The following is a 26,156-nucleotide window of genomic DNA, read 5'->3' as shown; positions in this document are numbered from 1 at the left end:
CTTCAAGAGGTAGTCCCCTGAAATGGTTTTCACTTCACAGGTGTGCCCTGTCAGGTTTAATAAGTGGGATTTCTTGCCTTATAAATGGGGTTGGGACCATCAGTGGCGTTGAGGAGAAGTCAGGTGGATACACAGCTGATAGTCCTACTGAATAGACTGTTAGAATTTGTACTATGGCAAGAAAAAAGCAGCTAAGTAAAGAAAAGAAAAACGAGTGGCCATCATTACTTTAAGAAATGAAGGTCAGTCAGTCAGCCGAAAAATTGGGAAAACTTTGAAAGTAAGGGCTATTTGACCATGAATGAGAGTGATGGGGTGCTTCGCCAGATGACCTGGCCTCCACAGTCACCAGACCTGAACCCAATCGAGATGGTTTGGGGTGAGCTGGACCGCAGAGTGAAGGCAAAAGGGCCAACAAGTGCTAAGCATCTCTGTGAACTCCTTCAAGACTGTTGGAAGACCATTTTAGGGGACTACCTCTTGAAGCTCATCAAGAGAATGCCAAGAGTGTGCAAAGCAGTAATCAAAGCAAAAGGTGGCTACTTTGAAGAACCTAGAATATGACATATTTTCAGTTGCTTCACACTTGTTTGTTATGTATATAATTCCACATGTGTTAATTCATAGTTTTGATGCCTTCATAGTCATGAAAATAAAGAAAACTCTTTGAATGAGAAGGTGTGTCCAAACTTTTGGTCTGTACTGTATGTGGTGCTGTATTATACTGTATATTTTGTAGTGATGTATGTAATGTCCAAACACATATTTGTTTCACGGTAGGGTTGGGGGTGGATTGAGAATTTGGCCCACCCTGCCGCATCCTGGCCCCAGACTTCAGGTCACACTGTGTGTGTTCTGAATTCTGGGGCCTTGTACCCATCTAACACATTATCTGTACTCAGAGAGTTAGCACTGACTTATCTGTGGTGTTATATAGGACTGCTACATTATCTGTAAAAGGGCCGTGTCCACAGGTTGGGAGGGGGTGGACGCAATACATGGCTCGCCCCGGGTCCTGGCAACCCACGCTACGCCACTGTGTTTTATTACTTTTAAATGGTACCATTTTGGAGTGCATACAACTTTTTGATAACGTTTTATTCAATTTCTTACAGGGAGACGATATTACCAAAAACAGTGATTTACGATTTTCCATAACAGTGTTTACCATGCAGGATAAATACTTTTTATATCAGACAAATTTGGAAGGTCGATTGCTTATGCCATAGGCTGATATAGTATACTTTTGCAGTCTATGTTAATTTTCTGTACTGCCTATTTAGCCCTGCTGTGAGGGATAAAGCTGAAGGACAGAGGGAACCCCCTCAGTCTAAGGCCTCAGATGAAACAACTGCTATTGACCCCGGCATCTGAAGAGTTAAATGACTTGGAGTAGAGTAATTGGCTTAATTGAGTTACTTCAAAGAAATAATCTCCCAATCACCAGCTTGCTGTATTATTGCTGTCCTTAGGTTAACTGACACATTCATTGTGGGTTGTAACCAGGCTAGGGTCACGTGTGTCACAATGTACGGCACGTGATCCAGGAACAGCAAGGAGCATATCATTTGACTGGGATGCTCAGCGCTGGTCCAGTAGGCAACTTTTAATGAGTATCAATGGAGGAAAATTTGCTAGTCTCAACAAAGAGTGAACATGAAATAATAAAAAACAAGACCTGGAAAACCTCTTTAAGACTAAGACTACACACTGACTAATATTGTTGTCAGGGATGGTTTTAGTGATGTGTGACCTGTGCAGTCACATCTCTAGGGCTTTTTTAAGCGCCACTGCAACACAAAATTGTCACAGGTATCCTTCCTATGTTGCCCTCAACACTTTCTGAAAAGGGGGGGGTGGGCGGGGGTTGTGAGGGCGGAAAGAGGCAAGCCTGACTGGTCAGCCACATTTATCTTGATTTACGCCAGTTGAGCTGCAGTAAATTTAAGTGTAGACGCATGGACTGCTGGAGGATGCACCTAATTTACGAGAAGGCCTGGTGCACCCTCTGGCAGAGCAGGGGATATGAAAGACCAGCTTAAAATACCAGTCTATGATAAATCTCCCCCTTAGTTCTTTCATCCCCAGTTCTACAACTAACAGCATTCCCTAGAATATTCATTCAGGCCCTCACTTTGGCAACTGCCTGGCTATGTAATTTGGACAGTTTCTGAAACTTTATGGCAATTATACTTGTACACTGTAGGATTGTCTTACTGTGGCACTATGTAGGGAGACGGCATCAACTGAAATTAATTCTCAAGGCATCATTCAACCTAAAGCCATCCCTGGGTGTAATCTCGTAATGTGATATTAATAAGCTTCATAACCACTTGTACTAGACTGATAACTTTCTCTAGATGTACTAAAGCATATGGAGGATTGTGGATTACATCCACCTTTTCATTCACATACCCAGGCATCTACCAGTGCTTTACTTTTACCCCTCTTGCTTTCCACCCCCCTTTTTTAAGATTGGAGAAAGGTCAAAAGAAATGTTGGTACCTCTAGTATGACCATGATGGATCATGGCAGACTGTGTCTCGAAAGATGCAATTCTATTTGTTCCTTGCAATGAATGATGGTTTGGCATGGTTGAAGTTGCATGGCGTTGATGATATACTGCTGGCTCAGATCTCTTTGGAAAAGTTTGCGTAGAGTAAGAGTGTTCTCCATTTTGAAAAACTGACTTGTCTATATGTTGCTCCCCGATACCATTTTTGACATTGTAAGCATTGCTTGAAGATAGTTCACAAATAGGTAACAGTGGTTTGGAACCTATAAGAGACAAATGTGACTCAGATCTTTCCACAATTGCCTCAACTTTGGGTTTTGTAAGGGACAAACCATCACTATGGGAGAAGTCTTCTACTTGGTCTTTATCGTTTTTGTCTTCTGTAGTACTGGGGATTGGGCTGGCAAAATTTTGTGAGGTAGAGACTGGATGGCAAAAGTGCTGCTTGCTGGAATGATGATTTGTACTGTTGGGCAGAGAATCAGATTCAGAGGCCGTATCATCCATAAAAGTGAAATCAGATGGTGTCTGTGGAGCTGTTGTATGATCAGTTGATACAAGGTGTGACTGCAATGAGGGTTCTGTATTATCTGTTACTTCAGTGGTGCTATGTGACATCTTGGCAGTTAAAGAATTTGTTTCAGTAGAAGTTTCTTCTTTACATCCTGATAATTGTGACGGTGAAACTGTGGGACACTGAGATCCATGTTTGGAGAACCTGTAATGGGATGAAAATGACCTAGGAAGAAGTTTCCTTGAGGAATGTTTAACAGAACGCCTGGTTTGACCCTCTATATATCCTGAGTCATCTCCTTCACTTTTACCTAAGCAGTTTGTGAACACATTTTTATGAGAATGTTCTTTCTTCCCTTCAAAGTTTTCAGTATAAGATCTGGTAATTTTCTTTCTACATGAGCCAGGAATACTTATTGAACCCTTTAATTTGACCTTAGACTGCTCCTCCAAATCAAGATTCTTCAGTGCATTTTGGGCTGCCTCAGAACTATTTGTTACTTGGCTACATTCATATCTTTTATCGTTCTCTTTTTTATGTTGAAAACTTAAGGATGGAGTGCGAAATATACTTCTGCGTTTTCCGGTGCTTCCTGAGCTGGAATTTGTACTAGAAGGTGAGGAACTGTGCAGTCCACCAGTATTGTTGGAAGAAGGCGAGGAAGGCAAGGAGTCTTGTTTACGGCTTAAAGTGCGTCTAAATATTGGCAGCTTGGAGACAAGTGCTGAGCGCTTTGTTCCTACTTCCCCCATCAGGGCTAAGGTTTGTTCCTGTGAAAACATTTATAAGAGAATTGTAAATGGTTGACCATAGAGTCATGACAATACCTAAATCCGTGTACAGTTATAGCAGAGCTGAATTTTGAGAATTCTCTTTCTCTAGAAAGCCGTCCTAAGAAAAACCAGACAACACACTGCAATATCATGCAAATAACAAACTCTGTTTCATCCATTATATATTTTTTTTTTCCTGTGGATCTTTGAGCTTTCCTGACATGTCTGTTTAAGTAATTATTTGCATTGTTCATGAATCAACAGCTCTTCTAGTATAACTCTGCCTTGTGCTGACCTTCTGGAAATGCAAGAATAAATTGACTGCTTGGCATTGCTATTCCATTTATCAGTAGGGGTGTATCACAACATAGTCTAATAGTTTTACAAGGGGAAATACCCAGTTGTCAATGTACATACATTTCCAGGAGGAAACATATGCATAGCTCAATGGATAGCTCTAAGAAAAGATTCTCCAGAATTGTTATTTTATAGAGAATAATAAATATTCATGAATACACATATGTCAGGAGAGCTAACAGTTCTGATTTATCATGCCTTCAATCCAGAATTCCGGCCTCAAAAAGTCACAAAATGAGGCTTTTGTGACTTTTTGAACTGACTTGGGGGAAAAAAAAAATTGCAACTTTTTGCATTTTTACACCACTCGGCACAGTTTTAAAATATGGGTGGGAAAGTGGGCATTGTAAGTCATGTTAATGAGTTTCACTCCAGATCTATCACTTTTATCATTTCATTTTCAAATAGTCACAATCTCATTCCAGTAGGAGGGTGGAGTAGGAAAACTGGAGGAGCTTTTCTAGACAAAAGTGTTATTCAACCCCTATAATGACCCCCTAATGCCTGGGCCCCTCATATAGGTTATACTTACCCCGCTCCCTGGCACCCTCGTTGCTACTGATCCCTGCAAAGCCACCGCAGCATCTCCCTGTCGCGTGGATCAAAACATCTGGCGACGGGGAGGGGGTCAGCCAAAAGCAGGGTGTGACGGAGACGAGCTTCCCTAGCGTCAACCACAAGATGCAGCGGTGGCAGGGATCAGAAGTGACGTGGGTGCCAGGAAGCGGGGTAAGTATGAGCGGCCCGGCATTAAGGGGGTCATTATAGGGATTAGATAACCCCTTTAAGGATGAGACAAATTAATCAAACAACATGCAACATTTGATAAATGTAACATAAAGTACACCAATGCAGACTCAAGCAAAACTGACTTCCAATATTCCACTCAAGATAAATTGCCCCCCTTAGGGTGGGTTCACATCAGCATTATGTATTCCGTTATGGCTTTCCTTTATAACATGGTTATAACGGAAAATAACGGAATCCATAAGACAGAAGTCAAAACGGAAGCCTTTAAGAGCCATTCCGTTTTGATCCTTCATAATACAAGTCTATGGGCAGCATAACGGATCCATTATGCATAATGGAGTCCAGTCCTGCATAACGGAAACCAGGACGGATCTGTTATGCTGCCCATAGACTTGTATTTTGACGGAATGCAAAATGGAAGCCTTTAAAAGGCATTCCGTCATAATAAAAGTCTATGGGAATCATAACTGTTCCCATTATGCAGAAGAACAAAAAAGTCCTGTCAACGGATCCGTTCTGCCTCCCATAGACTTATATTATGACAGATCAAAAGGAATGCCTCTTAAAGGCTTCCGTTTTGACTTCCGTCTTATGGGTTCCGTTATTTTTCGTTATAACAATGTTATAACGGAAAGCCATAACGGAATATATAACGCTGATGTGAACCCACCCTTAGCTGCCAACCGTCTCAAACTTGCAGGGACTATTCCTAATTTTCAGTCCCTGCAAAATTGCCTCATCCTACTATACCCCTGTTGTCATGTATTGCTATGTATGTGCTATACACGAGATGTTCTGGATGCATAGTTGAGCAGAGTAGGCTATATCAAAATAAATGTAAAGGGAAAAAAACAATTAAAAAACAATTTATTTTTTTAACTTTACTTTTTGTTCTTTTTTAGACTTTATACTTTTTTAGAACTTTTTTACACTGCAATTCTTCTGTATTGCTGAGTATTATGTCAGTTACAGTAAAACTGATAAGCATCCCTACATGGCAGGTCTGAATGCCATTTTAGGCCCTTGGCTGCTGTGGCATTCCACAATCACATGGTGCCAGTGTGCAATGGGGTGAGAGAGGGAGTCCACTGAGGGGTGTGGTCAGCCATGGAAAATGTACTGATCGGATCAACCCTACCAGGCAGTATGCCTTGTTTTAGATGGTTGATCCTGCTCCCTGGTGCTTTTCAGGGACAGTGGTCAGAGGCATATAACTTATTTATTCATGCCACTGTGGCGGTGTAGCACTGATACAGTCCTTTAAAGACCAATTCCTCCACAAGAACTATGAAAATGTCCTGCTTTCAATAGATGATACTTTGTATTTAAAGGAGTTGTCCAGCCTTCACTAAGTGCTCCTGTACTTGTTCTTCGGTGGCAGTAGTGCTGTAATAACAAGCTCCCTCCACTACAAAGTTGACAGTGTTATGTAGTTTCAGCCTCGACACCCAAACAGCTAATTGGTGGGAGTATGAAGTGTCCTAAGATTTGCCATCCAGGGGTGGATTGGCCTTAGACCCGCCTACTTGTGTTGGCCCTGTCTTCCATCAGTTTGGACCCAACTACAAAATGGGGCCACTTTTAATATTTTTTCCGGGGCCACTTTAAGTTACCAGTCCGCCCCTGACGCCATCTGCACAATTCCTTTAAGCTGCACAATTCCTTTAAACAATATGCAATGTATGTCAAAGGGAACCTTAGAGTATGGCCACATGGCACTTTGCAGAAGCTGGGATACAGCCACAGTTCGGATTGAACTGCGTGGCCATGTAGGTATTCAGTTAACTCATTGCAAAATGATTTATTTTTTACTGTTTATTGTTAATGGTCATGTGATTCCGGCATCCACATTGCATCTAATGCATGGGCCACAATGTGTGGCCATGCAGCCACATGACTCACTTTTATTAGTTACAAGGTTATTAAATGTATATGTTACTTATGTATCCATTTAATTAGGCTGCCTGGACATGATGCGGTCTGGCAGTGGAATCCCTTTGGGGTCCATTGCTAATTGCCGGGCCGAACCTGTACTAGTACATGCTGTTTGTTTCAAATAACGTACATTCGGATTCTACTGTTGGTACTCATTGTGTGCAGGCAGCCTTTAGTAACCAGATTAAGTGAAAAGATTCACCAGAAATTAAACATTATAGATAGAGATAAGCGAAACAAAGCTGACGAAGTGGAATTCGATCTGAATTTCAGGAAAAATTTGATTCGCACCGAATCCGAATTCCTCACGCTTCATGGTAATGAATCGCATTTATTCCTAAAGTGGCTGCTGCACGTGTGAGGACATGGAGCAAGGAACTCTGGGAAGGCGGGATAATAATTATCTTTTCACCATGTCATCATCCCCATACCAGACCCATCCATTGCACCATGCTTTTTCCAGTCTCACAGGTCCACTGCTTGGGCATAACATTTGATTAGGCCCTGTCCTTAAAGCCACACATCCAAACCCTAAGTACCAACTGCCACGTTCAACTCAAGAATAATGCTCACATTCGCTCCTTCCTCAACCATGATTCAACTAAAATGCTTATACATGCCCTTGTCATCTCCTTCCTGGACTACTGCATCATCCTCCTCTGTGGCCTCCCATCTAGCACTCTCGCTCCCCTCCAATCTATCCTCAATTCCGCTGTCCAGTGAATCCACCTCTCCCAGGGGCGTAATTACCATAGCGGCAGACCATGCATCTGCTATGGGGCCCAGGGCAAGAGAGGGCCCAGTCTTAGTTGGGATCGTCTCCTCTTCTACTGGAAGTGAAAACTTGGTCAGGACTTTACCCTCTAAAAGGAACAACTTTTAGAAAATAAGGCAGTGGAAAAATGGCCCAAGGGTCATTGAAAAGGGTTTAGGCAGAAACCCTTCTGTCCTGTGTGGGGGTCCTAGTTTGATCCTTGCTATGGGGCCCTTACTTCTTTATGTACGCCACTGATCTCTCCCTTTGTTTCTCCTCTGTCACTCCCCTTCGCTGCCTCCACATTTCACACAAATTCGGTTTAAAAGGAACCTGTCATCAACTTTCTGCTGGCTTCACTGAGGGCATCATAAATTAGTGACAGAAATACTGATTTCAGTGGTATGTCACTCATGAGCTAAAAGTAAGTGGTTGCCGAGAAAGAGCATTATAATCATTACAGCCCAGGCATTTAACCACTTAAGGACCACAGGTTTATACCCCCCTAGTGACCTTTTTTGCACTTCACAACTTTAACGGTTTATTGCTCGGTCATGCAACTTGGCACCCAAATTAATTTTACCTCCTTTTCTTCTCACAAATACAGCTTTCTTTTGGTGGTATTTGATTGCTGCTGACATTTTTCGTTTTTCCGATATTAATCAAAATAGGCCGCAATTTTCTCAAAAAATGTGTATTTTTAACTTTCTCTGGTTAAATTGTTCAAATATAATTACATTTCTATACAAGTTTGTGTCAGAATTTATTGTGCTACATGTCTTTGATAAAAAAAAATCCAATAAGTGTATATTTATTGGTTTGCGCAAAAGTTATAGCGTTTACAATCTATGGTACAAAAATGTGAATTTCCGCATTTTGAAGCAGCTCTGACTTTCTGAGCACCTGTCATGTTTCTTGAGGTGCTAGAATGCCAGGATAGTATAAATACCCCCCAAATGACCCCATTTTAGAAAGAAGACACCCCAAAGTATTCGCGGAGGGGCATGGTGAGTTCATGTATGATTAAAAAAAAATTCACAAGTTAGCGGAAAAACTTTCTGAGGGAAAAAAAAAATAAAAAAAATAAAGTTTCCATTTCTGCTAACTTCTGGCAAAAAAATATAAAATCTCCCACGGACTCACTATGCCCCTCAGCGAATACCTTGGGGTGTCTACTTTCCGAAATGGGGTCATTTGTGGGGTGTGTTTACTGTTCTGGCATTTTGGGCGGGGCAAAATTGTGAGCAACCCTGTAAAGCCTAAAGGTACTCGTTAGACTTTCGGCCCCTTTACGCACCTAGGCTGCAAAAAAGTGTCACACATGTGGTATCGCCGTACTCAGGAGAAGTAGGGCAATGTGTTTTGAGGTGTATTTTTACATATAACCATGCTGGGTGAGAGAAATATCTCTGTAAATTGACAACTTTGTTTAAAAAAATTTAAAAAGTTGTCATTTACAAAGATATTTCTCTCACCCAGCATGAGTATATGTAAAAATACACCCCAAAACACATTGCCCTACTTCTCCTAAGTACGGCGATACCACATGAGTGACACTTTTTTGCAGCCAAGATGCGCAAAGGGGCTGATAGTCCAACGAGTACCTTTTAGGAGGGCATTTTTAGACATTTGGATTCCAGACTTCTTCTCACGCTTTAGGGCCCCTAAAATGCCAGGGCAGTATAAATACCCCACAAGTGACCCCATTTTGGAAAGAAGACACCCAAGGTATTCTGTGAGGGGCATGGCGAGTTCATGTAAAATTTTATTTTTTGTCACAAAATAGTGGAATATGAGACTTTGTAAGAAAATAAATAAATAAATAAATAAATCATTTTCCGCTAACTTGTGCCAAAAAAAAAAAGTTTGATGAACTCGCCATGCACCTCGCGGAATACCTTGTGGTGTCTTCTTTCAAAAATGGGGTCACTTGTAGGGTATTTTTACTGCCCTGGCATTTTAGGGGCCCTAAAGCGGGAGGAGAAGTCTGGAATCCAAATGTCTAAAAATGCCCTCCTAAAAGGAATTTGGGCCCCTTTGCGCACCTAGGCTGCAAAAAAGTGTCACACATGTGGTATCGCCGTACTCAGGAGAAGTAGGGCAATGTGTTTTGGGGTGTATTTTTACATATACCCATACTGTGTGTGAGAAATATCTCTGTAAATGACAACTTTTTAAAAAATTTTATACAAAGTTGTCAATTTACAGAGATAGTTATTTCATCCAGCATGGGTATATGTAAAAATACACCCCAAAACACATTGCCCTACTTCTCCTGAGTACGGCGATACCACATGTGTGACACTGGAATTGCGGATCTGCACTCCTGGGTCCGCATTTCCGTTCCGCAAAAATATAGAACATGTTCTATTCTTGTCCGCAATTGCGGACAAGAAAAGGCATTTTCTATATAGTTCTGGCAATGTGCGGATCCGCAAAATGCGGAAAGCACATTGCCGGTGCCGGATCCGCAAAACACATACTGACGTCTGAATGGAGCCTTACAGGGGGGTGATCAATAACAGGGGGGTGATCAGGGAGTCTATATGGGGTGATCAGGGGTTAATAAGGGGTTAATAAGTGACAGGGGGGGTGTAGTGTGGTGATTGGTGCTACTTACAGAGCTGCCTGTGTGTCACGGATGGTGTACAGGAAACAAGACAATGCAAAATAATCTATGACTCACTGGATCCACAACTAAGGAACAAAAGGGAGACCCCTGCATGAGACCTGGCACACTCTCCCTGACTGCTCAGCCTATGCGAACACCCCAAAGGTGGATGGTCGCATATCCACGTACCTCGACTATCTAACGCCTGAAGACCCTACAATAGTGAGGGGACACGACCACCGGCTCCCTACACTAGACACGGAGGGAGTCAGGGTCTCCTAAGATCCAGCAAACAGAAAATCACAAATAAATATACAGCACTTATCTTGCAGAAGACTGGGATATAGGAACAGCATGCACACACACTCCAGGAAGTTGTATAAGCCGCACACTACTGCATTATGGGGAGGAATTTAAAGGGAAGCAATCAGTCCAACTGCATGACAGCTGAGAGAGGCTAACGAGATGAGGAACTGAAACAAAAACAAAGAAAACTCAAGGAGGAGGTTCTGAAAGGCTTCTGTCAGAGCTTCTCAGCTGTCTGGTTGTGACACTGTGTCCTCTGGTGGTCGATCCAAGCCAAATGGACCACCAGAGGACCAGGTAGCAGGTATATCAGACGCTGTTAACAAAACAGCGTCTGATATACCTTTCTGATGCGATTATTTTAACATCTACAGCCTGCCAGCGAATGATCATCGCTGGCAGGCTGTAGTATAACTTCCGAACAGCGCGTTCACAGCAAATCTCGGGTCTCACGAGATGACGCCGATCGGCGTTAGTGTGACCTGAAGGAGCCGCCGCACTGACGCCGATCAGCGTTAGTGTGACGGGAAGAGGTTAAAATAGTCAATTCTACCTGAGAAGAGTCATGATTATTCATAATCTCCTGCTCTCCCGCCCACCTGCTGAGGATTGGCAGTTCTCTCCTAGAGAGAAAGGGAAAAAACTAGATAGAAGACTGTCAGTCATCAGCAGGTGGGCAGGGAGAGCAGGAATTCATGAATAACCAGGACTCTTCTCAGGTGGCCGTGACTCTTTTCCAGGCCCAGTCTGCAATGATTGTGATGTTGGTTCTCGGCAACCACTTATTTTTAACTTATAAATGACAGACCGCAGAAATCAACTCACCTGTCTCTATTTTATACTGCCGTTAGTATGGGCAGCATAAAGGTGATGACAGGTTCCCTTTAAAATACTAACAACTACCCATAAGGCCATCCACAACCCGTCTCCTCCTTACATCTCTGACCTGCTTTCCAGATACTTCCCCACGTGTATTCTCCGATCCCCACAGGACCTCCTTCTTTGTTCTCTTCTCGTCTCTTCCTCACACAATCGTCCACAAGATTTCTCATGTGCATCCCCTATACGCTGGAACTCGCTATCCCAGGACATACCTTAAGACTGTCCCCCAACATCCAAACCGTCAAAAGCAACCTGAAAACCCACCTCTTCAGGAAAGCCTACCACCTACAATGAGCATTCTGCCACCATACAACTAGATGAGAAGCTTTTAGCCTCGCTTCCGGTGCCCTTCCTCCTTCCCTTGTAGATTGTAAGCTCTTGTGGACAGGTTCCTCTCCCCTTCTGTACCAGTCTGTTAATAGTTTCATGATCACTGTATTTGTGCTTTTATATTATGTATGTGTAATCCCTCTTGACGTACGGTGCCATAGAATGGTGCTTTCAAATAACTAATAATATACCTGTGAGAGCGCAGTCAGTCACTGATAGGACCACCTCTCTATTACAATGCCCAGAATGGGCAAGACTATAACGCCAGCTGCTGGGTTTCTGTGTGTGGACAGTTAAATGGATTATTAATAATGCTACACATTTTATCAAGGAAAGACCCCTTCAGTGCTGGATATCTGTTCTCTCGAAATGAATGATAAATGTAGCACACCTTTAGACTTTGAGCCTAAGTTTCTACCTCCTGTTAATTGGCTTCCTTTACACTAGTATCATGCGCCAAAATATTACTGCACATTGTTGCAGGACAGGAACTCCATTCTCGTGGTTCATCAGATGGTTAGGCCCTATTCTGTGGATGAGGGGTAATAACCCCTTTAACTCTATAAATATATTTATTTACTTGTATTGAACTTAAAAGGGTTGTCCCATGAAAAATCTGGCTAGCTATTGTAATGCATTGGCTGGAAACTTTTTCAAAACATCAGTTTACTGTACGGAGCCTGAAGTAAATGACAGACTTGACAGAGCAAGTTCTGTGCAGACACCAATGGATAAAGGCAAATTTCAACTCTGTAGCCTGCAGAATTGTGAATACAGCACTGGATGATACAATAAAACTATGTAAATCAGGTTCAACATAAAAGAAGTGATGCAATATAATGACACGAACACTAGGTGGCAGCAAAAACTGTTTTTCAGTTTAAACAGAATAAAGGTGACCATGAATAGAGATTTCAGGTGGCTGTTTTCTGGAATCTGTTCCATGAAGATCAACATTTGGGATGAAAGAGGCAATAATTAAATTGACAATTTGGACAAAATGACTGATCAGTCTCTGCTGTGGTCTGGGTTTTCACTGATGTCTTTCATAATCAACAGCTTTTTAGCTATAGCACCCACCCGACAGCAACCAAAAAGACCCAAAACTGTTCAATAAATATGCCATTGTTCGACATCTCACATGCCTTTTATTTTACAAAAAAGTGCGGATGGTCAGCAGAAAATGGTCTAATTGAGCCTTTTGGACTATCCAGTACATGTTAGGCCTATATGTGGGGAAATGCTCCCAGCAGAGCCAACGTGCCCTACTTTTTAATACAAGGGCATCACACACAAAAAACACATACCACACAATATACGTTCTTTATAATAGGAGCCAATGGGCAAAATATGCCACTATAAGGCATACATGTTCATTAAAATATATCCTGTCGGCCATGCCACTCTGATTATACATACATTGAACACATTGACTAATATTCATACACTACTGAACATTCTGGATGACAAAGATGAACATGAGCCAACTTATTTTTTTATTAAATCCTTGTTCTAAAGGAACACCTCTCCCGTAAAACGTTTTAAGATGATCTATTCCCTATAAACGTCCTTTTATACTATAACCACTAGAGGGCAAGCTACGCCAAATAATGAATGAATGCTTTGTTCTATAATAAACTGCCCATTGCTGCGGAGAGTTATAAAACCACATGTGATCTATGAAATATCATAACTTCCATATCCAGCCAGGTCATTGTAGTGTCAGTCCTCTAATATAGGCCCATTCCATAAAGTGCTAATGCAATCACATATTAAGGTCTGTGGATCCCTCAGGATTTTTTCGACTAATCATAGACTGTCAGTGAATGCTAGTCCTAATATGCGGTCATATCGCGGGTCTTCTAAGTGCCAAGTGATTGAGCTATCTGTGAATCTGGATCACTTAGTTTGGTCATGGTGCATGTGATCAACTCTACTTCCACACCTTTTCAATATGGGAATTTTAGACCACATTTATCCAAATTTTATATATACTGCCTTATCCAAACGTGTCTTTTTATAATCTCTAAAATGAACACTTAGGGGGTCATTTCTCAAACTGATGTAAGGTAGAACTGGCTTAGTTGCCCATAGCAACCAATCAGATTCCACCGTTTCCTTTTCCAAAGCATCTGTCAAAAATGAAAGGTGGAATCTGATTGGTTGCTATGGGCAACTAAGCCAATTCTACTTTACACTAATTTGAGAAATGACCCACTTAATTTTAAAATAAAATACATATTTTACATCATTTACTTTATCAGCAAACAACTTTTCAAACATTTCAATTATTCTGCCCACAATGGCAAAAATAATTATGGTCCTTGATCCTAATATCATCTACAGCCGAGTCTGTGGTGAGACCCCCATGCATAAACGCTCTGGTGGGACCCATGTCATGCTTGACGTTAAGTCCATTATCACATCATGGGCTGCGGTTTAGTGAGCTGGCTGAGCCAGCGAAACATTTACAGCTTTTTAATTGCGTTGGAAACATGCACCATGCTGTGTGGAGAGATTCAGCGGGAAAGGCGAGGAATGATCTCCCCAATTGTCTACTACTTACATTTTAATTAAAATGAAGAGATATTTACTATGTTTAGATGCTAATTGCCTCTGCCTGAAATATGAACTAAATGATCCAGAATCCTTTTCTAAGAGAATAATGAAACAAACTTTGACTAATGTAAAAAATGTAAATCGGACATCATATAGTACAAGACAATGAAAATTAAACCCCATATAGAACATGACAACCTCTTTCTAAGAAAACTAGAACCATCCCTGTCCCTCATATGGATCCAGAGATCTCCCCATTGCTCTGCTAGATTTATATCAGGCTGGCAGCTCAGTGTCCTTCTCAGGGCCTGTTCTCTCCTTGTAACTGTCACAGCTTCTAATAGTAAATCCGGCTGGTGGCAGTTGAAGGATGGAACTGAGCATGTGCGACCATGTCTGCGCGGTGGACAGAGAAATGAGGAAACAGCAAGTGTTTCTATACAGTTTTTATTGAATAACTAAGGCTACTTCTGCATATGCGTTTAAACTATCCAGCAGAGAAGCAGCCCGTTGGAGTTCACCGTATCAGGCATAGCTGGATACTGCTGTTCGCTGCTGGAGCCCATCGACTGTAATGGGATCTGGTGGAGATTTGGATAGTTTCCGGCCGGATAAAAACTAGTGCAAACTGTTTTTTTGTCCCAGGACTCATGCTGGAAATAGGCTGGATCCCATTATAGTCAATGAGGTCTAGCGGAGCTCCAGCCGTATCAGGCTATGCCAGATACAGTGAACTCCAGCAATTTTTCCTCTGCCAGAAAAGCCTCCCAGATAGTTTAAGTGCATATGTGAAAGTAGCCTAAATTGTTAATTACTTGCATTTAAAAAAGTATTCAGATACCAATGCGGGTTGGTAAAATGTTGAATATTTGTTTGTGGGTCAAACCCTTTAAATTTTATAGACTAAAAATGTAAAGTGTTATTCTCGTCATGGATACTGATGACACTTGACAGATCCACAAGAAACATTATAAAAGCCTGGGAAACCTCACATATGGAGAGAATGGGGATCGTACTACCCCTCATTCCACAAGCCAATACACCGGCATAAAGCCACAGGCCCCTGTTCTTCCAGTAGGTATGAGCCTTAGAGGTGGAACCCACAGCTATAAGACAGTTAGGGTATATCCTGAGGAATATCAAGCTGGCCATAATTCTGTGTTAATACACAGTGATAGGTTTAGAGCAGAGATAAGAGCTACAGACTGAGCTGTCAGACAGCATCTTTGAAGGATTTCTCTGAACATGACTAAGCAGCCTGCACTGTGCAGCAACACCTATTGAAGAAAAACAGCAAAAAAAATTATGAAAATCTATTATGAAAATTATTTTAGCCCATAATTGATGCAATGCAATAGTATTTAAAAAAAAAATAAAAAATGCCCCCAAAGGTGGACATATCCTTTAAAGATTGAAACCAATAAAATGCCAAATCCTAAAAGGAATGCTATTTAAGACCAGTCGCCAACCCATGCACTGCAGAGCTGGCTGATTTTTCCCTCTTTATTCCTTCCTGGGCAGTCATCTCCGTAAACTAAGAATATCTACAAGATCTACAACTCTATTTTTACATCTAATGTTAAGCCAGCCAATTAGTATTGCCACAACGACAAGAAGTAATAGCCCAGAAAATGTAACATTCACATTGTGGGCAAGAAGCCTGTTCTGTCAGAAATTCACAGCTCCAAAAATAGCTTGAAACTTCCTCAGAATCCTTGGAGAATTATTTTATTATACAACCGAATGTAGTACATTTCCATAAATTTACATGAACTAAAGAAAAGTAGTTGACTTCAGTTGCCAGCACTGCCATCATCAACTTACAGAGGTTACTACATCATCTATTACATGACAATCTCTTTCTAGAACTAAGATCTAGAGCTCTCTTTTCGAGATTTACTTCAAGCTGGCAGCTCAGGTGTGTGTCCTTTCTCAGAGGACTTGTCCTTTCTGCTGCAGATCCTTGCCTATAACTATTGCAGCTGAGCATGTGCATGTGAATATCTGGCTGGTAGAAGATTAAGGATGGTCCTGAGCATGTGCATGTGAAGATCTGGCTGGTAGAGGATGAAGGATGGAACTGAGCATGTGCATGTGAAGATCTGGCTGGTAGAGGATGAAGGATGGAACTGAGCATGTGCATGTGAAGATCTGGCTGGTAGAGGATGAAGGATGGAACTGAGCATGTGCATGTGAAGATCTGGCTGGTAGAGGATGAAGGATGGAACTGAGCATGTGCATGTGAAGATCTGGCTGGTAGAGGATGAAGGATGGAACTGAGCATGTGCATGTGATGATCTGGCTGCTAGAGGATGAAGGATGGAACTGAGCATGTGCATGTAATGATCTGGCTGGTAGAGGATGAAGGATGGAACTGAGCATGTGCATGTGAAGATCTGGCTGGTAGAGAATGAAGGATGGAACTGAGCATGTGAATGTGAAGATGTAGCTGGTAGAAGATGAAGGATGGAACTAGTAACATAATAACATAGTAACATAGTACATAAGGCCGAAAAAAGACATTTGTCCATCCAGTTCAGCCTGTTATCTTGCAAGTTGATCCAGAGGAAGGCAAATAAAAACCTGTGAGGTAGAAGCCAATTTCCCCCACTTTAGGGGAATAAAAAATTCCTTCCCGACTCCAATCAGGCAATCAGAATAACTCCCTGGATCAATGACCCCTCTCTAGTAGCTATAGCCTGTAATATTATTACGCTCCATAAACACATCCAGGCCCCTCTTGAATTCCTTTATTGTACTCACCATCACCACCTCCTCAGGCAGAGAGTTCCATAGTCTCACTGCTCTTACCGTAAATAATCCTTTTCTATGTTTGTGTACAAACCTTCTTTCCTCCAGACGCAGAGGATGTCCCCTCATCAGTCACAGTCCTGGGGATAAATAGATGATGGGATAGATCTCTGTACTGACCCCTGATATATTTATACATGTGCATGTGAAGATCTGGCTGGTAGAAGGTGAAGGATAGAACTGAGCATGTGCATGTGAAGATCTGGCTGGTAGATGATGAAGGATAGAACTGAGCATGTGCATGTGAAGATCTGGCTGGTAGAAGATGAAGGATGAAGGATGGAACGGAGCATGTGCATGTGAAGATCTGGCTGCTAGAAGATGAAAGATGGAACTGAACATGTGATGTGAAGATCTGGCTGGTAGAAGATGAAGGATGGAATTGAGCATGTGCATGTGAAGATCTGGCTGGTAGAAGATGAAGGATGGAATGGAGCATGTGCATCCACCTCAACAAAAGGGGTGGATAGAGAAAAAAAGAAAATAACAAACAGCAGGTGGCGCTATACAGAGAGATTTTAATAGCTCAGGGGCTTTAATTATTTTTTTTTATTATATACAATTCCAAAAGTATTCAGATCCAGGTGCTCACTTGAAGAACATAGAACCCCTTTGACAGACTCATATAATGTATTTGCAATTTCAGGTATGGCAGATATGCTGCAGAGTTGAGATTCTGTATCTACATATAGTGGAAAAATTCCTTACAGAAATTAGAGCATATTTTTGCTAATCCACAGCATGCTAACTCTGTTCCAGAAATGCAGCAGAGTTTCACCAGATTCCAGCCCTGTACATTTGCAGTGCTCTTAGGGTCCATTCACACGTCCGCAATTTCGTTCCACATTTTAACGGAATTGCGGACCCATTCATTTCTATGGGGCAGCACGCTGTGCTGCCCGGACACGGAATTTGCGAACCCGCACTTCCGGGTCCGCAATTCTGTTCCCGAAAAAAATAGAACATGTCCTTTTCATGTCCACAATTGCAGACAAGAATAGGCATATTCTATTGGTGCCAGCAATGTGCGGTCTGCAAAATGTGGAACGCACATTGCCGCTGTCCGTGTTTTGCGGTTCCGTGGATGTGTGAATGGACCCGTGGACTTCTCTGGTAAGCAGATGTAACACTACTGTGGAGTACAATCTTCCTTATAAACTGGCTGCCAGCAATGATCTCCCAACCGGTCATCACTTAGTCATGGATACACAGAAGCTAGTGAATCTAGTAACCTGCAGCCATCCTCTGGCATGGACACCTGCTTTGGGTGCCAGAGATAAAGAATGTTCATTTGTGTCTACTGAAGTACAGCCAAAGAGGAAAAATGCTGCAGATTTGGAACATAATGAATATTAGTTGTTTTATTTCATCTGTATAAGCGCTATCTATTAACTTCTCATTGTCTCATGAAAACAATCCCTGTCCATGCATCTTAGGGCACATGAACATAATAATGGTGGGTCTCAGCCAAAGAGCCATTAAAGGGGTTATCCGAGTTAATTAAAAAAAAAAAAAAAACACTTAAAATCCATCAGGATATACATATAATTTGGTTAAGCTTGATTTCATCAAGCTAAAACCCATATTTGCACCTTTTCATGGTCCTGTCATTGCTTTGTTTACATGCTGAAGTACATGCTGAGGGGGCGTGTAACAACAAAGCCTGAGCTCTGCCTCATGAATATTTCTGGGCGTGAACAACCTAACCTTCCCCTCCCCCTGCTCTGCACTTTGCATAAAAATTAATAAATACACACACAGGGCAGAAGATCTTCCTGTCACATTGCAGCTGCACAGTGTAAGTTATGTTATTTTACATACATTTCTTTCATGTTTGGTTTTGTTTCTAGTCTAAAAATGTTCTTTCTGTTATTACAGTATATCAAGGAGGACGTATTTGCACTAATTCCAAATTCCGTCACCATAGAAAATGAATGGGTCCGCACCCGTTCCGCAAAATTGCAGAACAAATGTGGACCCATTTGCGGATGTGTGAATGGAGCCTAAGGGTACTTTCACACTAGAGGCAGGATCGATCCAACAGGCTGTTCACCCTGTCGGATCCGGCCAGCCGCTATTTTGCCGTGCCGCTGGACTGCCGCTCTGTCCCCATTGACTATAAAGGGGACGGTGGTGGAGCTATGGCGCAGCAAGGCAGTGCACAGCGAGCGGCTACTTGACTAAAAGTCCTGGATTTTCGACTTTTTATGGTACTTTCACACTAGCGTTAGTGTGATCCGGCAGGCAGTTCCATCGTCGGAGCTGCCCGCCGGATCCGCCAATCAGTGTGACAAGTGACAGCATTTGTAGACGGATCCAGGTGCGGATCCATCTAGAAATGCATTGCAATACCGGATCCATCTATCCGCTTGTCATGCGGATGGACGGATCCCTCTTGCAGTCTTTTTCACAGTTTTCATGTTCTGTGCATGCGTAGACCGGAAGGACGGATCTATCTATCCGCTTGTCATGCGGATGGACGGATCCCTCTTGCAGTCTTTTTCACAGTTTTCATGTTCTGCGCATGCGCAGACCGGAAGGGCGGATCCGTCCTTCAGTTGTTTTGCAACGCCTGATCCGCAAGGCAGTTCCATCGTCGGAGCTGCGTGCCTGCTGGATCCGCCGATCAGTGTGACAAGTGACAGCATTTGTAGACGGATCCAGGTGCAGATCCGTCTAGAAATGAATTGCAATAACGGATCCGTCCAGCGGCACCGTCAAATAGCGGCAGGGCAGATCCGACAGGGTGAACAGCCTGTCGGATACGTCCTGCCGCTAGTGTGAAAATATCATTAGCATTATCTGTATCTAAGCAATATCTATATTATTCAAATATATATTCAATATGGATATTGCTTAGATAAATCCATATATTGGTGCCAGATAAGGATTTTATATAGCTGAATAATGATGATGATGATCATAATAATGATGGCCAATAATTTATTTATATTTCCCAGGGGGTGTTCAATGTGTACTAGTGTGTGTGTGTGGGGGGGGACCAGGGCTGTAATAATGATCCCCAGATGCAGAGGGGAACGTTTACAAACTGCCACCTCTAGCCCCAGTGAATGCAGGAGGGACAAACATACCCTGTGCTGCTGGAGAAAAGATCGCCTCGGCTCTGGTATGTACTGCACATGAGCGATCGCATAGCAGAGCCGAGGCAGTGACAAGAGCTGGAGGGGGGAGGGGGGAGGGCACCAGAGGCTCTGACGTCTCGTTTACAGAGCCTGGACACTCCCTCAAGCAGAGAGAAGCTTGTAAACGAAACGTCACCAGCAGAGCTGGCTTACTGACGTCAGGTGTAACATGTCCCTGAACTGAACTGGCCAAACAGTGATAGATAGGTGATGAAAGTGATTTTAAGAATCTTTCACTGGTCTACAATAAATGCAATTAGAATAGATTTATTTAAGTCGGATAACCCCTTTAACAAAGGGCAGCTCTATCTCAGTGGACATGACCCAACCATGTATTACATCAAAGCACATAAAGTAGAATGGCCAGTATTAGTGTCCTGCGAAGGAAATGTATGGACAACTGCAGATCCCTCTGCAAAATGAGCTGGAGCAGGAGTTGCTGAATCCAGACCTGTGGCATTTAGGTGATCAAGTCAGCTTCAATTTAAAGTAAGGTGGTCATGATGAGACAATCCCCTTAATATTTCATATGGACATTCATAGGGATCAGGAACTACACTGAAATATGAAACTATTAACAGTCTCAGGTTTGTGGGATCTAGTTATCTATAAAGGCTTATATTTCCAGTCTGTAATGTGGAGATAAAGGAATTTATGAAGTAGAGTTTATTCATATTTTCAGAATGCTGCCCGAATGTAGAATATATTTCACCTGGACTGAATATTGACCAATTAAAGTCAATGTGTAAAATCATATGTAGGGATGAGCGAACCCGAACTGTATAGTTCGGGTTCGTACCGAATTTTGGGGTGTCCGTGACACGGACCCGAACCCAAACATTTTCGTAAAAGTCCGGGTTCGGGTTCGGTGTTCGGCGCTTTCTTGGCGCTTTTTGAAAGGCTGCAAAGCAGCCAATCAACAAGCGTCATACTACTTGCCCCAAGAGGCCATCACAGCTATGCCTACTATTGGCAGGGCTGTGATTGGCCAGTGCAGCATGTGACCCAGCCTCTATTTAAGCTGGAGTCACGTAGCGCCGCACGTCACTCTGCTCTGATCAGTGTAGGGAGAGGTTGCAGCTGCTGTTAGGGCCAGATTAGACAGTGATTAACTCAGCAAAAACACTTAATTCAGTGATCGATCTACAGCTGTGGATCATTGAACTGCTGCTATTTAATTGCTCACTGTTTTTAGGCTGCCCAGAGCGTTTTTATGTCACTTTTTTCTTGGGTGATCGGCGGCCATTTTGTGTCTTGTGGTGCGCCAGCACAAGCTGCCACCAAGTCCATTTAACCATCAATAGTGTGGTTATTTTTTTGCTATATCCTACATCAGGGGCTTGGCTGTGCTTGCTATTTAATTGAGGGGTAAAATACAATTGCCAAAATAGCAGTACCCTAAATCTGGTGTTTCAGCTGTGGCTAGCCAATTGTAATACTGTCTGCTGTCTGGCAAAGGATATATTTTTGTTCTGGGTTGAAATACAATTCCCAAGTTAGCAATTCCCTAAATCTGTGGTTTCTGCTGTATCAGGCCAAGTTTAAATCGATCCATAAAAGGGAATATTAGATTTAAGGTGCGGATAGTGTCATCCTCAATAACTTCACACGCTACAGTGCATTTCCAAGTCTAATTCTGTCCGTAAACGTATAACTGTCACCCAGCGCCTAAATAATAGGCCTAAAATTTATATTCAGCTAAATCTGTGTTTATTGCTGACGCTGGTCAATTCATTTAGTGTCCGCCAAAGCACAGTTTTTGTTCTGGTTTGAAATACAATTCCCAACTTAGCAATTCCCTAAATCAGTGGTTTCTGCTGTATCAGGCCAACTTTAAATCTATCCATAAAAGGGTATATTAGATTAAAGGTGCGGATAGGGTCATCCTCAATAACTTCACACGCTACCGCGCATTTCCAAGTCTAATTCTGTCCGTAAACGTATACCTGTCATCCAGAGCCTAAATAATAGGCCTAAAATTTATATTCAGCAAAATCTGTGTTTATTGCTGAGGCTGGTCAATTCATTTAGTGTCCGCCAAAGCACAGTTTTTGTTCTGGTTTGAAATACAATTCCCAACTTAGCAATTCCCTAAATCAGTGGTTTCTGCTGTATCAGGCCAACTTTAAATCTATCCATAAAAGGGTATATTAGATTGAAGGTGCGGATAGTGTCATCCTCAATAACTTCACACGCTACCGTGCATTTCCAAGTTTAATTCTGTCCGTAAACGTATACCTGTCATCCAGGACCTAAATACTAGGCCTACAATTTATATTCAGCTAAATCTGTCGTTACTGCTGTGCCTGTATTAGTGTAATACGGTACCTAAATAGATAGCCAGATAGTGTTAGGTGTCTGTAAAAAAAAGGCCTGAATTTGAATTCAATACATTGGGCCAAATAATTTTTTTCTTATTGTGGTGAACGGTAACAATGAGGAAAACATCTAGTAAGGGACGCGGACGCGGACATGGTCGTGGTGGTGTTAGTTGACCCTCTGGTGCTGGGAGAGGACATGGCCGTTCTGCCACAGCCACACGTCCTAGTGAACCAACTACCTCAGGTCCCAGTAGCCACCAGAATTTACAGCGATATTTGGTGGGGCCCAATGCCGTTCTAAGGATGGTAAGGCCTGAGCAGGTACAGGCATTAGTCAATTGGGTGGCCGACAGTGGATCCAGCACGTTCACATTATCTCCCACCCAGTCTTCTGCAGAAAGCGCACAGATGGCGCATGAAAACCAAGCCCATCAGTCTGTCACATCACCCCCATGCATATCAGGGAAACTGTCTGAGCCTCAAGTTATGCAGCAGTCTCTTATGCTGTTTGAAGACTCTGCTGCCAGGGTTTCCCAAGGGCATCCACCTAGCCCTTCCCCAGGGGTGGAAGAGATAGAATGCACTAACGCACAACCACTTATGTTTCCTGATGATGAGGACATGGGAATACCACCTCAGCACGTCTCTGATGATGACGAAACACAGGTGCCAACTGCTGCGTCTTTCTGCAGTGTGCAGACTGAACAGGAGGTCAGGGAAGAAGACTGGGTGGAAGACGATTCAGGGGACGATGAGGTCCTAGACCCCACATGGAATGAAGGTCGTGCCACTGACTTTCAGAATTCGGAGGAAGAGGCAGTGGTGAGACCGAGCCAACAGCATAGCAAAAGAGGAAGCAGTGGGCAAAAGCAGAACACCCGCCGCCAAGAGAGTCCGTCTGCTACTGGCCACCGCCGTCTGGGACCGAGCACCCCAAAGGCAGCTTCAAAGAGTTCCCTGGCGTGGCAGTTCTTCAAACAATGTGCTGACGACAAGACCCGAGTGGTTTGCACGCTGTGCCATCAGAGCCTGAAGCGAGGCATTAACGTTCTGAACCTTAGCACAACCTGTATGACCAGGCACCTGCATGCAAAGCATGAACTGCAGTGGAGTAAACACCTTAAAAACAAGGAAATCACTCAGGCTCCCCCTGCTACCTCTTCTGCTGCTGCCGCCTCGGCCTCTTCTGCTGCTGCCGCCGCCTCGGCCTTTTCCTCCGCCTCTGGAGGGACGTTGGCACCTGCCGCTCAGCAAACAGAGGATGTACCACCAACACCACCACCTCCGTCACCAAGCATCTCAACCATGTCACACGGCAGCGTTCAGCTCTCCATCTCACAAACATTTGAGAGAAAGCGTAAATTCCCTCCTAGCCACCCTCGATCCCTGGCCCTGAATGCCAGCATTTCTAAACTACTGGCCTATGAAATGCTGTCATTCAGGCCGGTGGACACAGACAGCTTCAAACAGCTCATGTCGCTTGCTGTCCCACAGTATGTTGTTCCCAGCCGCCACTACTTCTCCAAGAGAGCCGTGCCTTCCCTGCACTACCAAGTATCCGATAAAATCAAGTGTGCACTGCGCAACGCCATCTGTGGCAAGGTCCACCTAACCACAGATACGTGGACCAGTAAGCACGGCCAGGGACGCTATATCTCCCTAACTGCACACTGGGTAAATGTAGTAGCGGCTGGGCCCCAGGCGAAGAGCTGTTTGGCGCACGTCCTTCCGCCGCCAAGGATCGCAGGGCAACATTCTTTGCCTCCTGTTGCCTCCTCCTCCTACTCGGCTTCCTCCTCCTCTTCTTCCACCTGCTCATCCAGTCAGCCACACACCTTCACCACCAATTTCAGCATAGCCCGAGGTAAACGTCAGCAGGCCATTCTGAAACTCATATGTTTGGGGGACAGGCCCCACACCGCACAGGAGATGTGGTGGGGTATAGAACAACAAACCGACGAGTGGTTGCTGCCGGTGAGCCTCAAGCCCGGCCTGGTGGTGTGAGATAATGGGCGAAATCTCGTTGCAGCTCTGGGACTAGCCGGTTTGACGCACATCCCTTGCCTGGCGCATGTGCTGAATTTGGTGGTGCAGAAGTTAATTCAAAACTACCCCGACATGTCAGAGCTGCTGCATAAAGTGCGGGCCGTCTGTGCGCGCTTCCGGCGTTCACATCCTGCCGCTGCTCGCCTTTCTGCGCTACAGCGTAACTTCGGCCTTCCCACTTCTATGTCTCCTTGAGAAAACACTTAGGGCGATGATGGAAGAGGAGGTGGCCCAGGAGGAGGAGGAAGAGAGGTCATTTTTAGTACTTTCAGGCCAGTCTCTTAGAAGTGACTCAGAGGGAGGTTTTTTGCAACAGCAGAGGCCAGGTACAAATGTGGCCAGCCAGGGCCCACTACTGGAGGACGAGGATGAGGAGGAGGTGGAGGAGGATGAGGATGAAGCATGTTCACACCGGGGTGGCACCCAACGCAGCTCGGGCCCATAACTGGTGCGTGGCTGGGGGGAAACACAGGACGATGACGATACGCCTCCCACAGAGGACAGCTTGTCCTTACCTCTGGGCAGCCTGGCACACATGAGCGACTACATGCTGCAGTGCCTGCGCAACGACAGCAGAGTTGCCCACATTTTAACGTGTGCGGACTACTGGGTTGCCACCCTGCTGGATCCACGGTACAAAGACAATGTGCCCACCTTACTTCCTGCACTGGAGCGTGATAGGAAGATGCGCGAGTACAAGCGCACATTGGTAGACGCGCTACTGAGAGCATTCCCAAATGTCACAGGGGAACAAGTGGAAGCCCAAGGCGAAGGCAGAGGAGCAAGAGGTCGCCAACGCAGCTGTGTCACGGCCAGCTCCTCTGAGGGCAGGGTTAGCATGGCAGAGATGTGGAAAAGTTTTGTCAACACGCCACAGCTAACTGCACCACCACCTGATACGGAACGTGTTAGCAGGATGCAACATTTCACTAACATGGTGGAACAGTACGTGTGCACACCCCTCCACGTACTGACTGATGGTTTGGCCCCATTCAACTTCTGGGTCTCCAAATTGTCCACGTGGCCAGAGCTAGCCTTTTATGCCTTGGAGGTACCGGCCTGCCCGGCGGCCAGAGTTTTGTCTGAACGTGTATTCAGCACGGCAGGGGGCGTCATTACAGACAAACGCAGCCGCCTGTCTACAGCCAATGTGGACAAGCTGACGTTCATAAAAATGAACCAGGCATGGATCCCACAGGACCTGTCCATCCCTTGTGCAGATTAGACATTAACTACCTCCCCTTAACCATATATTATTGTACTCCAGGGCACTTCCTCATTCAATCCTATTTTTATTTTCATTTTACCATTATATTGCGGGGCAACCCAAAGTTGAATGAACCTCTCCTCTGTCTGGGTTCCGGGGCCTAAAAATATCTGACAGTGGCCTGTTCCAGTGTTGGGTGACGTGAAGCATGATTCTCTGCTATGACATGAAGCCTGAATCTCTGCTATGGGACCTCTCTCCTCTTTTTAGGTGCCGGGGCCTAAATATCTGACAATGGACTGTTCCAGTTTTGGCTGACGTGAATCCTGATTCTCTGCTATG

At 43.8% G+C, this 26,156-nt stretch overlaps 1 protein-coding gene across 2 annotated transcripts in view; it reads right to left on the bottom strand.

Annotated features, from left to right (window-relative positions):
• The window catches only part of CCSER1 (coiled-coil serine rich protein 1), a 1,167,669-nt gene that overhangs the window by 1,011,077 nt on the left and 130,436 nt on the right, over positions 1–26,156 (bottom strand). For both annotated transcript variants that reach the window (XM_040418157.1, XM_040418158.1), the window contains exon 2: positions 2,506–3,799. In XM_040418157.1, coding sequence (XP_040274091.1) covers positions 2,506–3,781 — 1,276 coding nt within the window. In that variant the 5' untranslated portion in view covers positions 3,782–3,799. The remainder of the gene's footprint in view (positions 1–2,505; positions 3,800–26,156) is intronic.

Source organism: Bufo bufo, chromosome 2 (assembly GCF_905171765.1).
Source record: "Bufo bufo chromosome 2, aBufBuf1.1, whole genome shotgun sequence".
Taxonomy (NCBI): domain Eukaryota; kingdom Metazoa; phylum Chordata; class Amphibia; order Anura; family Bufonidae; genus Bufo; species Bufo bufo.
The sequence above is the reverse complement of the archived record's forward strand: the minus strand, read 5'-3'. Positions and strand labels throughout refer to the sequence as shown.